We start from the raw sequence: 19,824 nt of genomic DNA, 5'->3' as shown, positions 1-19,824 counted from the left end.
AACGTTTGACCCAAGTTAAACAATTTAAAGGCAATGCTACCAAATACCAATTGAGTGTATGTAAACTTCTGACCCACTGGGAATGTGATGAAAGAAATAAAAGCTTAAATAAATCATTCTCTCTACTATTATTCTGACATTTCACATTCTTAAAATAAAGTGGTGATCCTAACTGACAGGGAATTTTTACTAGGATTAAATGTCAGGAACTGTGAAAAACTGAGTTTAAATGTATTTGGCTAAGGTGTATGTAAACTTTAGACTTCAACTGTATGTCAATATTTTCCATGACTTTCTAGTAGATAGACCATATGGTTCAAGAGAAAATAGCCTAATTAATGAACAAAAACATCTAATCAACAACGGCATTATTTTCAATGAACTCTTCAACTCCTCCAATTATTGACTTTTCTTCACAACTGCCACCAGTTTGACCACAAAACATTGATAAACAAATACATATTGTTTTAGTCAAATAAATAAAAGTGCCTAAAAAATGATATTATGCTGAAATGCTCATATTAAACACCAATGGTATTATTTAACTTTGTGGTTTATATTTAAGATAATGCTTTAAAACTTTGTCATACTATTTGTTTATTTTTAAATCATCTTATTTAATGGTGTGATATTATTGACATGTGATAAGGTCACACAGAGGGCCAGAGATAATTACAGACACCTGGGATAATCTAAAATACCCAAAAGGGCCACTACATGTCTTGTGAGATTACTTCAAATCCTTGAAAGAAAGATTGAATTCTGGTAGTTTACTGGTAAACTTTAAAAGTTTCCAGTAATATACTCTCCTTTTCCAACCATAATTACTGCAGTAAGCTGCTGTCTAAATCCCCAACATCACAGGCTTGTGTACTTCCAGTCGCACGCACACACACACAGCTGTACAAATCCAGAGTAGGGGTCAATTTCATCTGAAATACACTAGACCTGTGCTGCAGATCACAGTTAACAACTCCGGGAGAGAGGAGAGAGATGTAGTGAGTGGGGAAGAGAGATGTGGCTCTACATTGCCATCTGCTTAGAGAGGGCAGGATGACTTATATAACGGAATTTGAGAGAGACAGAGAAAGAGAGAGACAGAGAGATATCCTGTGTAGCTCAGTTGGTAGAGCATGATGCTCGCAATGCCACGGTTGTGGGTTTGATTCTCACGGGAGACCAATACAAAAATGTATGCACTCACTACTTACTGTAAGTCACTCTGGATAAAAGCTTCTACTAAATGACTAAAATGTAGAGCAAGCAAGACACAGAGAGAGAAAGATGTCATGGGAGTGTATGTGAGTATTTTCAAATGCTTGCCAAGTGTATTTCTAAATACATTCCAATATTCAACAACCTGCCTTTTAAAATAAAAAATATCTGAATACTTACTTCCAAATGTCTTTGAAAGTAATTTAAATACCTTAAATAGTACATAATATTTGAACCCAGGTTTAGTGTAGTGTAGCTTAGTGTGAGAATCAGTACCGCCACTGGTCTGATTCCCAGGAAGTTGAGGTCGGTGTTCTCTCCGAACAGGTATCCCTCGGGGTGGGTGGAGTCAAACTTCTCCCCGCCCATGATGAAGTGGTTGGCAAAGTAGCTTCCTGTGGGGAACAAGAAGAGGGAGTGAGCAAACCTGATCCCAATACAGACACTATAGCCCAAATAGGTTTCTCCCCTTTTACTTGAACAGAGGACAGTTAAAGGAGCTCACCGAGCTAGGACAAGGTGTTCCAACCCTGGTTCTAATCTTAGCCAATAGGGAGAGAAACAGAAAGGGGATAGGTACAGTAGACATTGCCTCTAAGCACTGATTTTATATCAGAAATGTCTTTATCCCCCTATTTGCTAAATTACGGTTTGTGGTAATGTAACTGATCCTAGATCTGTGGTTACACAGTAAAGTAATGTCTGGTAAACAGCAGACTAGGGTTGGCTGGTCTGAATCAACGTAGCTGTTCCGGCTGTTTCCACCCCACAAGCAGTGCTTGTAAGATTTCAAACACTTTGTGTTTTTCAACTCAGAAATTGGGGCAGCAGGGTAGCCCAGTGGTTAGAGTGTTGGACTAGCAATTGAAAGGTTGCAAGTTCAAACCCCAGAGCTGACAAGGTACAAATCTGTCATTCTGCCCCGGAACAACCCACTGTTCCTAGGCCGTCATTGAAAATAAGAATTTGTTCTTAACTGACTAAATAAAGGTAAGATTTCAATAAATAGATGATTCTGATCAGGAACAAAACACCTTTTTTTTGTGACACTGCCTGGTGGAGAAATAATTTGAATGTATGTTTTGAAAGGGTCATAGAAACGCAGACAGCCAGATACCATTCAAATTATAATCAGCTGTAGGGATTGTAAGCCTATCAACTGCCCTTGAATGCCCACTGTGTGTATTTCTGCACAGACACACACACACAAAGCTGAGGCTGAGCAATCCAAGTAGAGATCCCAGGCCAGGCCATAGCTACTCAATAACGGTGATGGAAGTGGTTCAGTAAACAACGCTCAAGTGACCTTGTCTCACACCTTAAGGCTTGTGTTAGCTCCCTAGGCTAATTCATACGCTTTAGCTCAGCATGCTAACGCAGTCTTATTCTAAAAAAAACAATTCTCTCTTCTTAAATGCAATGACTGATCGGTCATGACTGGATAAGTGAACGCAGGGGCGCAACTTTCACTGGGAACAAGGGGACATGTCCCCCCCCCCCCAAATTCTAAAATAGCATTTTTGTCCCCCCCAGTTTTATCATTGGAATGTGATACAAATAGGGCAACGGTGTGCTTTAGGACCATGTTGATGCCTCCAAGCGGTCGGGTAAACTGTTTTGGAGTTTTTATCCAGCTGGATTTTAAAAAATATTATAAAAATGATGCCCCCCTCACTTCTAAAACCAAATGTTCACCACTGGGTGAAAGTAAGCCTATGAGAATCCAAACTGAATGCAGGTCATTTGGGAGGATGGGTATTAGCAATAAAGATGTTTATTTACTTCATTTCATTGTCCTCCAAGTGTTGCTGAATAGCCTCTCTTCTTCAGTTTGCGCTTACATTTATGCACCTTGGTTGGAGAGCGAGGTAGCGGCAGTGATCCTTCCCTTTGCAGAAACAGGGTTTGAGTCTGGAATGGTACCCTATACCCATAGTGAACGATGGGCCCTGGTCAGAAGTAGCACAGTTAAGAAGGGTGCCATTTTTGGACTTAACCAGAGACAAAGGGAGACATAATCTAAGGACCTGCAGCCAGACATACTCCTCTACATAATCTAAGGACCTGCAGCCAGACATACTCCTCTACATAATCTAAGGACCTGCAGCCAGACATACTCCTCTATATAATCTAAGGACCTGCAGCCAGACATACTCCTCTACATAATCTAAGGACCTGCAGCCAGACATACTCCTCTACATAATCTAAGGACCTGCAGCCAGACATACTCCTCTACATATTCTAAGGACCTGCAGCCAGACATACTCCTCTACATAATCTAAGGACCTGCAGCCAGACATACTCCTCTACATAATCTAAGGACCTGCAGCCAGACATACTCCTCTACATAATCTAAGGACCTGCAGCCAGACATACTCCTCTACATAATCTAAGGACCTGCAGCCAGAGATTCAGATGCAGTAGAATAGCAGACAGGGAGTCTGGTTACACTGGCTGTCTCTGTGTCCTTGGATATCAACCCTCCTCCACACACACATCCGTTACCACTCATGTTGTATCTTATACCTAGCATAAGGGCAGGGTTCGATTTACAGGGCCATAAATAAACAGATTTTTAAAATCGGTCATTTGAAAAATGTAAGTGGACACTTTAATATCAAATATTGTCTGGGTAACAATTAAGTAACTTACTGTGATTGGGCTCAACTAAAATGGTCAAAAACAAAACAAAAATAGCTTCTTGGCAAGAGCAATTTCTCAAGCAAGAATTTGGGGAGTGGTCTGAGAGGGGAAAACTGAAAATGAGATATTATTGGCAGAGAAGTTTGGAACTCTCTTTCTTATTGGTCTATTAGTGAATTTAACACATGGTGATTATAAGAATGGAAGGCCAAAACTCCACCCCACCAAAAAAGGTGGAAATTTCAGGCGGTATTTTCAAACAGCTCTTACACCAAAAAAGGTATATCATCATGTTCACAATTTCACAGTATTATTCCTACCTCATTATGGAAATATATATAAAACACGGGAAAAATCATGTTTTTGACTGCAAAGGGCCTTTAAAATATAATTATATTCAGCATTCTGGCTTGTACAGCTCATGACAGGAAACTATTCTGATAAACTCATTTATGCCTGACATAGAATTCAATGTGGCGTTTCCAGGCTAGGTTCGCTCCTATTCATGAGTGTGCTGTCGCCAATGAGGCACAGGCACCACTTACCAGATTTCGGTGGATAGCGGTACACCGAGTTGGACGGTATATCGACCTCTTCCACTCCTGCATTTTGTCTGCTGGTCAAAGCTCCCATTTCCACAGAATATAAAAGCTCAAATTAACGTACATACCAAGAAAACATTCGCTATTCTCGAAAATCTCTATTGTCTTTAACTTAAACCAGTTCCTGCTGCCGTTTCCATTGTTATTCTTGGTTTATGTCCTTGGTTAGCAGCCGTAGCCTAGTTGTTGTGCTCGTTCTGGGGATTAGTTGTTGTTATTGCTTTATCCAAAGCCCCGTGGGGCTGTCACTGTTTGTTTAGAGGCAGAAAAGCAACAATTGCGTCCCTTTAACAGCAACGCTATGTATCCTTTCACTTAGCGACGCATTCTCCTCTCCACTGCAGCGCTTTTCGGGGGCCGCTTTGAGGAGGAAAACGAGGTGTCTCCCTATGTAGCGCCGTATAACGGTCCACTCGACATCTTTTCTGTTTGTTCTCTCCCGTTTGTAAGGCCGTGCGGGGATGCTGATGGCTATCTTTGCTTGGACTCTCCGTGCTCCAATTGTCAAAGAACGAATCTAATGGTGGCTACCCATGACGTCAGGCACAAATCCGGACTATGGGTTTTGCGCAGTACAATATCAGCAGGCAGGCAGCTCCCGGTTCGCTATAACGTGACCTTCCCCAAATGTGGGAACGAATCACTGCAATGCTGCAGCAGATGATGGCTTAATAATGCAATGTATAGTGACTGTTACAACGACATGCAGAGATGCGTAATTATACATATACAATTAAATGTGTCTTTGAAATTTGGACAGAAATAGACAATCAATTTATCAATCAATTTAGGCTACACGCATCATTATTGATAGGCAATTTGGCAAGTATAGACTTGTATCTGAACTGAACAGTGATAAAATAATGAGAAACTGATAACATACCACGTAGGCTAGATGGCTACAGCGTTGCAGCCTATAATGTACAAACGGTATGCTTTTGTATAACCTAATGTAGCAGACGTAAAATACACTTGAACAATGTTGCTGTTTCCACCTTGACATGATCAGTGAGCGTTAAATGTTGTACTACTCCAGTCCTCTATGGGGCACTGGGAGGAGTTCTGAACCCGCCCACACAGAACAAGGAAGCTCTGGCGCCGCCATTTCACGTGCAAGGAGTTGAGAGAACGTGTGTGAGGTAGGCCTGGAAATCGGCAAAACAACATCGAATTTTACCAAAAATAACGATTTTCATCGGAAAACAAGTCCCGAATAGTCTGTTTTCGATTTGTAATCGTCTGGCTGTTTCATATTGAGGAGCAAAGATGAGCTACGGAAGGCCCCCGCCCGATGTCGAGGGTATGACCTCGCTCAAAGTGGACAATCTCACCTACCGAACTTCTCCTGAGACACTACGACGAGTTTTCGAGAAGTACGGCCGGGTGGGAGACGTGTACATCCCCCGCGATCGGTACACCAAGGAGAGCCGCGGGTTCGCTTTCGTGCGGTTCCACGATAACCGCGACGCTGAAGACGCGATGGACGCGATGGACGGGGCCTTGCTTGACGGGCGGGAACTGCGAGTCCAGATGGCGCGCTATGGCCGTCCACCAGACTCTCACTTCGGGCGCCGAGGCGGCGGTGGACCTCCAAGGAGGCACGGAGGCTATGGTCGCAGGAGCAGGAGGTAAGTTTTTGGTTCAGTTTGAATAAAACATCGTAACTAGCAATTGTTGAAAACTACAGCAACGATGACGTAACTGGCCAAGTTCAGTCAAAGCATCATCTTTTGTTGACAAAATGTAATACCCAAAATTACAAATGTTTCTGATTGAATTGAATTATCTTATTAAAATATTAACCCTAGTGAATAACATCTTCATGAATCATTATAATAAGATATTTTCAGAATATAATTGCACTTAAACTTAATCGTGTTTCCACATTTCTATGAAATATTTGAAGTAATTTTCCATAAAAACTAATGGTAATTAAGTGACGTAAAACTTAAATTAGTGGCCCATGCGTTCATTTGCTTAAATCACTGAACACAACAGGCGCTTATTAGAGATGGCATTTATTTGAGCCAGGTGTCTATTTCCTTAATGCACACGGGTTTTTCTCTTTTGCATAGTTAATTGTTTAATTACAGCATTCACTTCCAGCATTTTTATAAAATAAATACATTTTATGATCTCCTGCATTTATCATTTACATACTGTGCTAAGTTTATTTTGAGTTACGTAACGGTAGTCTCGAAAATTAAAAAAAATCCTGACTGCAATTTCGGCTGTTCTAACTTTCGCCACTAGAGGGCGATCGGCCCTGTTGGTGCTTGTTATTTAGCGACCAGCTCTCTGCTGTTAGCAGCCAATGGCTAGCAGTTTCTTACTGGCAATTAAAATAGGATGATTGCAATTTGAGTCATTACCAAATTATTTAATTAAGCATTAAACCTCGTAAACAATACATTTCGACCTGGGTTTTTTTGTTGCTGAAATGTCAAATCAAATGTATTTATAAAGCCCTTCCTAAAACCACAAACAGCAAGCAATGCACGGTGTGCCGCTTGTGTGCCGTTACCTGGCTATTGGCTGCTAACAGCTGAGAACTGCTTTTTAACTGAAGTTTGACCGTATGTTAAAGTAACCTTCCTGTGTTTAAGTGGTGTGGGGGTACACCAACCAAATAGTGTGGGCACATATCGCTGTTAAAAATATTAATGCAAGTAGACGGCTGATTGGTAAACTAATCCTCAGGATGACATCATCCTCTGAGGAAATTGCCATCTCAAACGTGATAAAATTTTGATGTGGGTTTTAGATTTTTTTTAATGAGTTGGCCACAAATAAAACTATAGGATGAGTCCACGTTATTTGGGTAGGAGTTTCTTGATTTTGCTATTTTTTTCACCGCTACTTTTTCATGCTACTTTAAACCTAAGCTAACTGGTTGGCAAGTTAAGCATTTGCATGGGTTTTTGTCTGGCGAAGTAGTTTGTTTACTTTTTGTAGAGAGCTAGGTACCATGTTTTCAGTTGAGTTTGTGAGTTGCAAATCTCCAATTAGTCTAGCAAAAGGACAGGGACTTGTTTAACCTACGTTGCTGTTAATTTCTCTAGGTAAAGATTTCTCCATGTTTCTCCTCTTCCCCCTCAGTCGTTCGGCCAGCCCCCGTCGGCGCAGACGCAGTCGTTCCCGGAGCAGGAGCCGCTCCCGTGGCCGTGACTACAGCCGCTCCCGGTCTCGTTCCTACTCTAGATCCCGTTCCAAGTCCCGCACCCCCCGCAAGAGCAAGTCCCCATCTCGATCGAGGTCCCGTGGTGCTTCCAGGTCCCGCTCCCGCAGCCCGGCTTCCAACAGAGGCTCCAAATCCAGGTCGCGGTCCAAGAGCAGGCCCAAGTCCCCCGAGGACAACGGAACCGACTCTTAGTAACAACAGCTCCAACCCGGAGCCATTAAAACGGTACACAAGGAAGGGGAGAAGGGGTGTGACCATCACATATATGTAAGGATAGTTTAGTTCGTGTAGGAGAGACTACAGAGTAGGTTTAAATTCAAATGCAGTTGGACAGTGTTCTGCAGCCTTGACAGTCTGATATTGAGTGACACTTTAGTCTTGTTTAGTCACCAGCGTTGCAGCGTACCAGTCAAGACTGCAGAATCCTGACCCTGGGTTGTTGCCGGGGAAACTACCATTGTAAACTAGGTTTTAGAACCAGTTCAGAAAGTAGTGCACACATCGAGTAACATGCAGTTGCAGGGTACACAAGTCAAGTCAGGAAATAAATCTGGATATCTGTACACTTGAATGCTTTTATTCAAGTGTGTGGGTGTCTACCAATGTTTTTACATCCAACCAAACTGACACATCAGCCAACATTAGGATTTTATCTACATGGAAGGTCAGAAGTAAAGTAGGGTAAAATTGTTTACAATATTTATAAAATGGGCCTATTATTTTTGAGATGCTATATTTATGGCGGGGTGCTAAAATCAAACATTCGTTTACCTAAATGTGGAATTCTCTCCTCCAAGCTGCGGTCCTCTTGTCAAACAGAGAGGTGGGGGTGTGGCAGAGATGGCAGTGTGAGAGCAGTTAGTGTGGTGTGACGCGACCCGCCCATGTGACCTGCCTGTTGCTGAGTTGGTGGGTGCGATGGCGGTTGCTATGGAGCAGGTCGTCAATGGCGACGCGTGGTCCGTGCTGTCAGTTGGTGAGGTGTGAGGTGGTGGTGAGGTACGGAACTTTCACAGGACCACAGACAGAATTCTGCTGGCTGTACCACTGTGTCTGTGGTCTCACTGGTGAAGGAGGGAGGACCCCAAGGTTTGTTGTCCAATAAATGCCTGAGTAAAAATAAGCAAACAATTGTGATATTGAGAGGTAGCTTTGGGTTGGGGGCCCTTGGAGTGTGAAGACGACTGACGCTGTAAAGAACTTATTTCCTGCCCACAGGGGAAAGGGTCAGTTCTGTAACATGGACAATTGACATGTTAAATCGCCATTTTAAAAACAAACCGACAAGTGGAATGGAATGGTCGATCGACCATTCGATGGAATGGTCGATCTGTACATTTTACTTTAGATTGACACGACTAGACAATCAAACTGTTCTCAAACTAGCAGCGTATCATTTGACCGCCACCAACACAGCTTGTCTTTTCTTTCCAGGTGAGATACGATGGAGACTTCTTCTCTGCGGACGCCAACCAGATCATAAGTCTGCCAGTGGACACCCCTCTATGCCCCACAGAATACTGACCAAAAGGTTATTGTGACTTGGTCTAAAATGATTTATTTGGTTTCAGTTGCCCAGAAAGACTCTACTATATAATTACCAAGGCGATGTAACTCCCATGACTAGAGTAGAGGACACGTTTAAAGGTTTTGTGAGGTGAATACTGGATTTTGTCTTATTGTTAGTGCTGGTTTGTTGCATTTTGATTTGATCTTGTTAATAAAACATTTTATGGTGAAGTAGCTACAGCTTTTCTCTGTATTTAGTAGTCTTTTATTCTCTACAGACAGATTCTGTTTTTTGAGTTAACTGTGTTTTGTTTTTTTGCAGAGTTGATTTTTAGCAAAGGGAGAGTGAATAGCCCCTAAATATTTTCCATTATTTTCTAAGCAAAAGCAGTAACATGTAGAGGGAAGAGAGAAGGAACAAAAATAATAAGCCAATATTGTATCAAATGTCACGTGTTATGTAATTGGTTAACCTGCCTAGCAGTGTTATGTTTTTGTTTTTTGCCTAACGTCTACTAGATCTTTTTTTTTTCTTTCTTGCCGTTTCTCTGTTCTAAGTTTGCTTTCCTGTGAATTCTAACCCTCCTCCTCTTGTTATCTTTTGTGCATTAGGCGCAGTTGTGTAGCAGTTGAGTATTGCTGGTTAGCTGTTAAGGTGCGATGCAGTGCTGATGGTGAGGTGGCAGTGCAGTGGCTGGCGGGGGTGTTGCGGTACCCTGTGAGTGCCCGGTGCAGTTGTCGCCCGGCGCTCGTCTTGGTGCTACTGCTGCCGTTTGCCTTGTTCTGGTTTGTAAGAGTCAATTACAGCTGTGGTGGTAGATCTGATCACGCCATCTCTTCCCCCTGTGTTGTTCTCATATGGTCTCTTCCCATTCCTGATGTACAAATACACTCATTTTTCCCATTCTCTCTCTCCCAACCCTAGCCTGGTGGAACCAGCCTGATCGCTGCGTTTAACGTTTGTTCGATCAAGCTAGTTCCACCAGCTTATCCCAAACCCCCCTCCAACTGTGGTTTAGTCCCTCTGTTGTGAGCTGGTTGTACATTGTTGATGGAAAAGGCTCGATAGGGGAGGGATGAAGGGCATTCCACTAGCTTAACAAATGAATCTGTGGATTTTGTGTACCCTCGCAAGATTTCTTGTAACTGCTTTAGGTGAATGCTAATAAACATTTGTGGTTAATTTGATTCACTATTTTGTTACAAGATCTGCCCTAACAGTCCTTGAGCCCATCGGTAATGGCTCCTTCACACCGCTAGCCAATACCCATTAAGTGATTTTCAAACTAGATTCCTCGTGAGTTGAGTATACTACCATTTTTAGCAATTCTACACTTGTGAAAATGGAAAAAAAACATGTTTGTAATATTATTTAGTCAATGATTGTATTGCTACACCTTGAATGAAGCTGATGGGCATATTTACCAAATATGTGTCTGCTTTAATATGGGCATCAGCTCTCCTCTTTGCTCATCTTCCATTAAACACAAAGTCTATAGGTCTACAGACCTCTTATGTACCCAAAAGACAATGTGAGACCCATTCCTTTACTGTGCACAAGCCAGTTCTTGACACAGTGCTTCCTCTATACAGGTGGTTCTCAAACCTTTCCTGTGGGACCTCCATCCATTCTATGTATTAGAGCTATTCCAGCGCTAGCACACACGATTTTACTTGTCAACTCATTATCAAGCTCTTGAATAAGTGAGCCAGGTAAGCTAATTCAGGGCTACAACATAACTGAAACGTCTTGGGTTTATGAGGAGAGGTTTGAGAACCACTGCATAGCCCATGACTCAAACAGATCTGGATCTCAATTAGTGCCATTCCTATATAATCCAGTGCTTTCACGCTGGCACACTAGGTGGGTGCAATGAATTATGTAGAACAGAAAATGAGCAGGTTCCAGACCTTGGTCAAATCTGCTCTATACCCATAGGCCATTTTCTCAGTCAAAAGTATGCCGTGCTGAAAGGGCAACGTGTAAGTGAGAAGCTTGCAATGTAATGGTCACCCAATACTCAGTCCCTGTGTTTTGGTGCTGCTAGGGTCAAGCTTACTAAAGCATTGGGCGTGTTCCGCTGCCCAGGCGTTATTGACGCCTAACAGATCTCAGCTGTGTGGTGTTCGGGCAAAAGACAAAACGTGCACCTCCTTGGTTATTTTATGTAACATCTAACCACGTCATGGGTGCGTTCCTCTGCCCAGGCATTGCTGCCGCCTGCCGGATCTTACAACGCCTGGATGGGTATTTGTCAGCTAACCACTTATTGCCACGTTCAAAACAACTGGGAACTTAGAGAATATCTGACTTCAGTGCGTCCATGACAACTGAGAACTGGTGGGGGGAGGGCAGTCATAATTCAGAATTCCAAATCCATCTCTGGAATCTTTCTTGAGCTCCAATTTTGTGACCTGAAGATTGACGTCATGATTTAATCTAGTTTTTTTCCCCAGTTGTCTTGAAAGCACCATAGATAGGCATGTGGAGTAATGAGTAGGATTCTGTGTTTTCACGTTTAAAAAAAAAAAAGAGTGCTTTTGATAACACTTCATCTGCGGCAGGTAGCCTAGTGGTTAGAGCGTTGGACTCGTAACCGAAAGGTTGCGAGATCGAATCCCCGAGCTGACAAGGTAAACATCTGTCGTTCTGGCCCTGAACAAGGCAGTTGACCCACTGTTCCTAGGCCGTCATTGAAAATAAGAATTTGTTCTCAACCGACTTGCAGAGTAAAATTCAATTTAAATATATGCCTTCCTAATGAAAACTAGTTTAAAAATGTGAACATATATTTAATGGAAAAGAGACGTACAGTACCAGTCAAAAGTTTAGATACACCTACTCATCCAAGGGATTTTCTTTATTTTTTAAAACTATTTTCTGCATTGTAGAATACTAGTGATAACTTAAACTATGAAATAACACATGGGATCATGCATTATGGGGTATTGATAAACAAATTAAAATATTTTACGTTTGAGATTCTTCAAAGTAGCCCACCCGTTGCCTTGACAGCTTTGCACACTCTTGTCATTGGGTGTGTGCCACTCCAATGCTTGTTGACGACATAGTTGTGCTGTGAAGATTGTTAGATTTGAGAAGGGTCAGTGCTATCCGGGATCATTGGGAAGTCCCTTAACCTTGAAGTGGACATTTAAAACGTTTAAAGGTATAGGTTATGGTGAGGGTTTAGGGTAGGGACGTCCCAAGGATCCCGGATAGCACTGACCGTTTGAGAAGTGCGCTCCTCTCACCGCTTTTGGCCGTTCACTGTAACGGACCATAGACCTGTGCACTGCATCGATTAAGGAAATTACGTTTCCTTTCCATGCGTGTCGCGTTCAAAAAAACTGGGAATTCGGATGCATCCGTCTTCATTGCGTCCATAACAACTGGAAACTCGGGAAAAATAGCTCCGACTGGGTAAAATCGTTTTGAACAGTCATCCAAAGATCACTGACGTCTTGATTTGACCACGTTTTGTACGAGTTACCAGTTGACTTGCAAGCACCATACATTCTCCGAGCTACACTAGTGGACACGGTTATCGGTAATATTACAGCAACAAAGCACGTTTCACGTTTCTTGCTACTTCTCTGGTGACCTCAAGGTTCAGTAACAACGATACTCTGCTGCTGACTCGTCCTCTGGCTTTGCAGCATCCAAAGCAGATCGCTCAGGGGAGGAGGGCTCTTTGGTGCAATCCGTGAGCGATGAGGTGAAAACTGGATTAGTTAAATCAGGACCGTCGGTAAATCTTACGGAGAAACAGGGGACAGTAGCAGGGCTAACCTTTGCGGACAAACCGGAGGAGGACAGTGAATGCCTTGGGAGTGCTTTGGGAGTGTCAAGGTGACACAAGGGGAGAGTCAGGTGTCAGGTCAGTAGCCTTCTGAGAGAGAGAGTGGGATAAAGAGGTAAAGCAATGGGGGGAGAAGATAAATAGTGAGGAGTAGAGGAGACTTGGTCAGACAGACAGTCGAGTGCTAGATCAGCACCTAGCAGATAAAGGGACAAGTCAAAAACATGAGCTATATAATTGATTTACATAACAAGCTTTGACTGGCATGAAATCACTGCAGCAGCACAACATACAGTGCATTCGGAGAGTATTCAGACCCCTTCACTTTTCCCACATTTTGTTTACGTTACAGCCTTATTCTAAATTGGATTTAAAAAATGTTTTCCTCCTCGATCTACACAAAAAAACAACATAATAACAAAGCGAAAACTGTTATTTTTTATTTTATTTTAGCAACAACAACAAAAAATAGATACATTATTTGCATAAGTATTCAGACCCTTTGCTATGAGACTCGGAATTGAGCTCAGATGCATCCTGTTCCCATTGATCATCCTTGAGATGTTTCTACAACTTGATTGGAGTCCACTTGTGGTAAATTTCATTGATTGGACATGATTTGGAAATGCACAGGTCCCATGGTTGACACAGTGCAAAAACCTGTGCAAAAAACAAGCCATAAGGTCGGGGGTCCTTAGAGACCACTTATGCTACTTGTGCCTGGAGCCGGCCCTGAGTCCAATGTTTCTCAACCGCACTTTCTCCTTCCATCTCTCTGTCTCTCTTTTCATCTCTGACAGTCTGGCCAACAGTGCTGGAACTCAAACCCCGCCTCAGCGCCGGTGGACATTCCAGGAAGATACTTTGATCACCTACAGTTCCCTGAGGGGTGGTCTTTTCTCTTAGCAGATATGGAAGAAGTGGAAGCAGAATGTGCGCCCATGAAATACGCCCCCAGGATGCAGCGGACCAGCCAGATGGAGAAGATGAGGAGCTGGAGGAGGAACAGAGGTCTGTACTGGACTGGGCAGCATCTCAATAGGCAGGCAGGCAGGCAGGCAGGCAGGCAGGCAGGCCTGCTGACCTGCTGACCTGCTGACCTGAAAAACAAATAACCAAAATCTAAAACATAACCAAATTGAACTAATTCTGAAATGAAATGTCAGTTTGCAGGTAAGTAGTGTCCGTATAGCTTTTTCTGTCTGGGTTGTACCATCATCTAGCTTTGCTGACCTAGGTTCTGCACTTTTTTTCATGAACCAGTTGTTGTCAACCATCTGTGCATGAATGTAGACTAGACTTGATGTATATAAACAAGCCTGTCCCAATGTTTTATCTTTTTCCTTGGCCAGGTGAGGGCAGCAGAGTGGACACTCAGATTTGTAAACCTTTGTGTTTTTCCCAGGGTGCAACGGGAGCAGCTGGCAGCCATCTTCCAGCTGCTGAAGGAGAACCAGGAGACGTTTGGGGAGGTGTCAGAGAGAGACGTGGAGGATCAACTCTACTCCATCTAAACCCCTAGTCTACTCACAGTCGACTGTACTACGTCTAACTCTACTTTCCCCAAACTCTACTCTATGTTAATCCCACATAAAGCTCACAGTCAAGATTAAGGTGCATTCACATGGTCCACTGGGTTTCAAAGGGGGTGTTGTTTCAAAGGTCCACTCTGTTTTGAGGCACATACTCTTCTCTAAAGATTCTGGGGTGATGGCAAATCAGGCTTTGGATAGTTGGGCCTGAGTGATTTGATTGGTCTGATAAAATACGAGGTTCTTATATCGTACACACCCATGAAAGCCAACAGTTTCAGCAAGCCTCACATCAAACTCTTATCTGAACAGATCTTTATCCTTTCAGCTATTCCCTGCCTTGCCTCGGCCGTATCCTTATCTTGTCCATTGCTATCTCTCCTCACCCTTTCCCACGGAGCACCCTTTCCCACGGAGCACCCTTTCCCACGGAGCACCCTTTCCCACGGAGCACCCTTTCCCACGGAGCACCCTTTCCCACGGAGCACCCTTTCCCACGGAGCACCCTTTCCCACGGAGCACCCTTTCCCACGGAGCACCCTTTCCCACGGAGCACCCTTTCCCACGGAGCACCCTTTTCCACGGAGCACCCTTTCCCACGGAGCACCCTTTCCCACGGAGCACCCTTTCCCACGGAGCACCCTTTCCCACGGAGCACCCTTTCCCACGGAGCACCCTTTCCCACGGAGCACCCTTTCCCACGGAGCACCCTTTCCCATGGAGCACCCTTTCCCTCTAGACGCCTCTGTTTGAACAAACACATCATTGGTGCGAACACAAACATGTACATTAGATACTCCAACACGGCGTCTGCTGTTTATTACTTTTATATACCATTCAAAGCAATAAACACTGTGTATTTGATACAAGTAATGGCATCATCGTTGTGTCAAGTCTGGATTTTGTTGTCTCCCCTGTGTGTGCAAGTGTGGCTGGCAATGTAATCTGACTAAATGTCTGTAATAATAATAATAATAATGAATAATAGATTTTATTTGTAGAGACCTTTTCGTTTACAGACAGAAATCAAAGCTGTGCAGAGTTGCACACTTACTGCATTCATACTGCATGCTTTTTACACCAAGTTTGAAACGGTTTTTGAAGAAGCAACGGATGACATCAGCCATCCATTCCATGAAGGATTGTGCAACATCTTCTCCAAAGACAATAAGACGCATCTACAGTAAGGCTTTATTGAGCTTACACATTAAATGTATTGCTAACGCTTTTGGGATTTTAAATGTTTCTCCTAAAATGTCTTTACATGTCACATGCCTATGCATTTATTTATTAGTGGTGTACAGTACTTAAGTAGTTTTTTGGGGCATCTTTACTATTTATATTTTTGACAACTTTTACTTCACTACATTCCTAAAGAAAATTATGTACTTTTTATTCCATACATTTTTCCCTGACACCCAAAAGGACTCATTACATTTTGAATGCTTAGCAGGACAGGAATATTGTCTAATTCACACTCTTATCAAGAGAACGTCCCTGGTCATCCCTACTACCTCTGATCTGGCGGACTCACTAAACACATGCTTCGCTTGTAAATTATCAAATAAATAAAAAATTGTCACCTGCGCCGAATACAACAGTGAAATGCTTACTTACAAGCCCTTAACCAACAATGGGGCTATATACAGGGGGTACCGGTGTCGAAGTAATTGAGGTAATATGTACATCTAGGTAGAGTTATTAAAGTGACTATGCACAGATAATAATAGGGAGTAGCAGCAGCGTAGAAGAGGTGGTGGCAAGGCAATTAGTCTGGGAAGCCATTTGATTATCTGTTCAGGAGTCTTATGGCTTGGGGTAGAAGCTGTTCAGAAGCCTCTTGGACCTAGACTTAGCGCTCCGGTACCGCTTGTTGTGCGGTAGCAGAGAGAACAGTCTATGGCTAGGATGGCTGCAGTCTTTGACAATTTTTAGGGCCTTCCTCTGACACCACCTGGTATAGAGGTCCTGGATGGCAGGAAGCTTGACCCCAGTGATGTACTGGGCCATACTCGCTACCCTCTGTAGTGCCTTGCGGTCGGAGGCCGAGCAGTTGCCGTACCAGGCAGTGATGCAACCCGTCAGGATGCTTTCGATGGTGCAGCTGTAAAACCTTTTGAGGATCTGAGAACCCGTGTCAAATCTTTTCAGTCTCCTGGGGGGGAATAGGTTTTGTCGTGCCCTCTTCACGACTGTCTTGGTGTGCTTGGACCATGTTAGTTTGTTGGTGATGTGGATGCCAAGGAACTTGAATCTCTCAACCTGCTCCACTACAGCCCAGTCGATGAGAATGGGGCGTGCTTGGTCCTCCTTTTCCTGAAGTCCACAATCATCTCCTTTGTCTTGATCACGTTGAGGGAAAGGTTGTTATCCTGGCACAACACAGCCAGGTCTCTGACCTCCCTATAGGCTGTCTCATCGTTTTCGGTGATCAGGCCTATTGTGTCATCAGCCAACTTAATGATAGTGTTGGAGTCGTGCCTGGCCATGCAGTCATGAGTGAACAAGGAGTACAGGAGGGGACTGAGCACGCACCCCTGAGGGGCCCCTGTGTTGAGGATCAGCGTGGAGGATGTGTTGTTACCTACCCTTTCCACTTGAGGGCGGCCCGTCAGGAAGTCCAGGATCCAGTTGCAGAGGGAGGTGTTTAGTCCCAGGGTCCTTGGTTTAGTGATGAGGTTTGAGGGCACTTTGGTGTTGAACGCTGAGCTGTAGTCAATGAATAGCATTCTCACATTGTTGTTCCTTTTGTCCAGGTGTGAAAGGGCAGTGTGGAGTGCAATAGCGATTGCAGCATCTGTGGATCTGTTGGTGTGGTATGCAAATTGGAGTGGGTCTCGGGTCCCTGGCATAATGGTGTTGATGTGAGCCATGACCAGCCTTTCAAAGCATTTCCTGGCTACAGACGTGAGTGCTATGGGTCGGTAGCCATTTAGGCAAGTTACCTTAGTGTTCTTGGGCACAGGGACTATGATGGTCTGCTTGAAACATGTTGGTATTACAGATTCAGGCAGGGAGAGGTTGAAAATGTCAGTGAAGACACTTGCCAGTTGGTCAGCACATGCTTGGACTACACATCCTGGTAATCTGTCTGGCCCTGCGGCTTTGTGAATGTTGACCTGTTTAAAGGTCTTACTCACATCGGCTGTGGAGAGTGTGATCACACAGTCATCTGGAACAGCTGATGCTCTCATGCATGTTTCAGTGTTACTTGCCTCGAAGCGAGCATAGAAGTTATTTAGCTCATCTGGTAGGCTTGTGTCACTGGGCAGCTCTCGTCTGTGCTTCCCTTTGTAGTCTGTAATAGTTTGCAAGCCCTGCCACATCGACACGCATCGGAGCTGGCAAGTTGGAGGGCATAGCGGGATTTCTTATAAGCTTCTTGAAAGCAGCAGCTCTACTCTTTGGCTCAGTGCGGATGTTGCCTGTAATCCGTGGCTTCTAGTTGGGGTATGTACATTCTGTCACTTTGGGGACGAAGTCCTCGATGCGCTTATTGATAAAGCCAGTGACTGATGTGGTGTACTACTCAATGCCATCAGAAGAATCCTGGGAACATTTTCCAGTCTGTGCTTGCAAAACAATCCTGTAGTTTAGCATCTGCTTCATCTGACCACTTTTTTTATTGACTTGAGTCATTGGTGCTTCCTGCTTTAACCTCTACAGGATCGGTGGGGTCCCCCGCAGGACGGTTGAGCTAAGGTAGGCTAATGCGATTAGTATGAGATTGTAAGTAACAAGAACATTTCCCAGGACATAGACATATTGGATATTGGCAGAAAACTTCCATTTGTGTTAATCTAACTACACTGTCCAATTTACAGTAGCTGTAGTGGAATAATACCATTCTATTGTTTGAGGAGAGTGCACAATTATGAACTTGAAAATGTATTAATAAACCAATTAGGAACATTCGGGCAGTCTTGATACAACATTTTGAACAGAAATGCAATGATCCATTGGATCAGTCTAAAAATTTGCACATACACTGCTCTAGTGGCCAAAATCTAAATTGCACCTGGGCTGGAATTTTTAATTTAATTTTATTTCACCATTATTTAACCAGGTAGGCTAGTTGAGAATAAGTTCTCATTTGCAACTGCGACCTGGCTAAGATAAAGCAAAGCAGTTTGACACATACAACAACACAGAGTTACACATGGAATAAACAAACATACAAACAATAATACAGTAGAAAAATCTATATACAGCATGTGCAAATGAGGTAGGATAAGAGAGGTAAGGCAATAAATAGGCCATGGTGGCGAAGTAATTAAAATATAGCAATTAAGCACTGGACTGGTAGAATGTGCAGAAGATGTATATGCAAGTAGAGATACTGGGGTGCAAAGGAGCAAGATAAATAAACAAATACGGTATGTGGATGAGGTCAATTGGATGGGCTAATTTACAGATGAGCTATGTACAGGTGCAGTGATCTGTGAGCTGCTCTGACAGCTGGTGCTTAAAGCTAGTGAGGGAGGTAAGAGTCTCCAGCTTCAGTGATTTTTGCAGTTCGTTCCAGTCATTGGCAGCAGAGAACTGGAAGGAAAGGCGGCCAAAGGAAGAATTGGCTTTGGGGGTGACCAGTGAGATATACCTGCTACAGCGTGTGCTACGGCTGGGTGCTGCTATGGTGACCAGTGAGCTAACATAAGGTGGGGCTAGCAGAGACTTGTAGATGACCTGGAGCCAGTGAGTTTGGCGACGAGTATGAAGCGAGGGCCAGCCAATAGAGAGTGTACAGGTCGCAGTGGTGGGTAGTATATGGGACTTTGGTGACAAAACAGATGGCACTGTGATAGACTGCATCCAATTTGTTGAGTAGAGTGTTGGAGGCTATTTTGTAAATGACATCGCTGAAGTCGAGGATCGGTAGGATGGTCAGTTTTACGAGGGTATGTTTGGCTGCATGAGTGAAGGATGCTTTGTTGCGAAATAGGAAGCCAATTCTAGATTTCATTTTGGATTGGAGATGTTTAATGTGAGTCTGGAAGGAGAGTTTACAGTCTAACCAGACACCTATGTATTTGTAGTTGTTCACATATTCTAAGTCAGAACCGTCCAGAGTAGTGATGCTGGACGGGCTGGCAGTTGCGGGCAGCAATTGGTTGAAGAGCATGCATTTAGTTTTACTAGCATTTAAGAGCAGTTGGAGGCCACGGAAGGAGAGTTGTGTGGCATTGAAGCTCATCTGGAGGTTTGTTAACACAGTGTCCAAAGAAGGGCCAGAAGTATACAGAATGGTGTCGTCTGCGTTGAGGTGGATCAGAGAATCACCAGCAGCAAGAGCGACATCATTGATGTATACAGAAGAGAGTCGGCCCGAGAATTGAACC

General features: G+C 43.6%; 2 protein-coding genes and 1 long non-coding RNA gene across 24 annotated transcripts in view; 2 read left to right on the top strand and 1 right to left on the bottom strand.

Moving 5' to 3' along the window:
- Positions 1 to 5,828, bottom strand: part of LOC110499426 (E3 ubiquitin ligase Rnf157) — a 32,663-nt gene extending 26,835 nt beyond the window's left edge. For 10 of the 17 annotated variants that reach the window (XM_036956277.2, XM_036956276.2, XM_021576566.3 and 7 more), the window contains exons 1-2: positions 4,404 to 5,107; positions 1,492 to 1,610 (exon numbers count right to left, since the gene is read on the bottom strand). In XM_036956277.2, coding sequence (XP_036812172.1) covers positions 1,492 to 1,610; positions 4,404 to 4,491 — 207 coding nt within the window. In that variant the 5' untranslated portion in view covers positions 4,492 to 5,107. Of the gene's footprint in view, positions 1 to 1,491; positions 1,611 to 4,403 lie in introns of all 17 variants that reach the window. The other 7 variants (XM_036956272.2, XM_090213085.1, XM_090213084.1 and 4 more) reach the window with 3 other exon arrangements.
- LOC110499427 (serine/arginine-rich splicing factor 2) lies at positions 4,405 to 10,333 on the top strand. 6 transcript variants are annotated; one of them, XR_002469958.3, is made up of 4 exons: positions 4,635 to 6,088; positions 7,560 to 7,866; positions 9,076 to 9,172; positions 9,763 to 10,333. XR_002469958.3 is itself a non-coding variant. In XM_021576568.3 (3 exons), the coding sequence occupies exons 1-2, from the start codon at positions 5,727 to 5,729 to the stop codon at positions 7,831 to 7,833; spliced, it is 636 nt and encodes a 211-aa protein (XP_021432243.1). In that variant the 5' UTR covers positions 4,405 to 5,726; the 3' UTR covers positions 7,834 to 7,866; positions 9,076 to 10,333. The 6 variants fall into 6 exon arrangements, 1 of the variants encoding a protein (XP_021432243.1); XR_016489517.1 differs by having other exon boundaries at positions 7,560 to 8,640; XR_016489516.1 differs by having other exon boundaries at positions 7,560 to 8,730.
- An 806-nt stretch (positions 10,334 to 11,139) lies between these two features.
- Positions 11,140 to 15,363, top strand: LOC118942067 (uncharacterized). The gene is made up of 2 exons (XR_005037993.2): positions 11,140 to 13,964; positions 14,359 to 15,363. It is a non-coding gene; the product is annotated as an uncharacterized LOC118942067 (long non-coding RNA).
- The last annotated feature ends 4,461 nt before the right edge of the window (positions 15,364 to 19,824 follow it).

The sequence above is a fragment of the Oncorhynchus mykiss genome, chromosome 20 (assembly GCF_057628025.1).
Source record: "Oncorhynchus mykiss isolate SJ-2025 chromosome 20, ASM5762802v1, whole genome shotgun sequence".
NCBI lineage: Eukaryota > Metazoa > Chordata > Actinopteri > Salmoniformes > Salmonidae > Oncorhynchus > Oncorhynchus mykiss.
The sequence above is the reverse complement of the archived record's forward strand: the minus strand, read 5'-3'. Positions and strand labels throughout refer to the sequence as shown.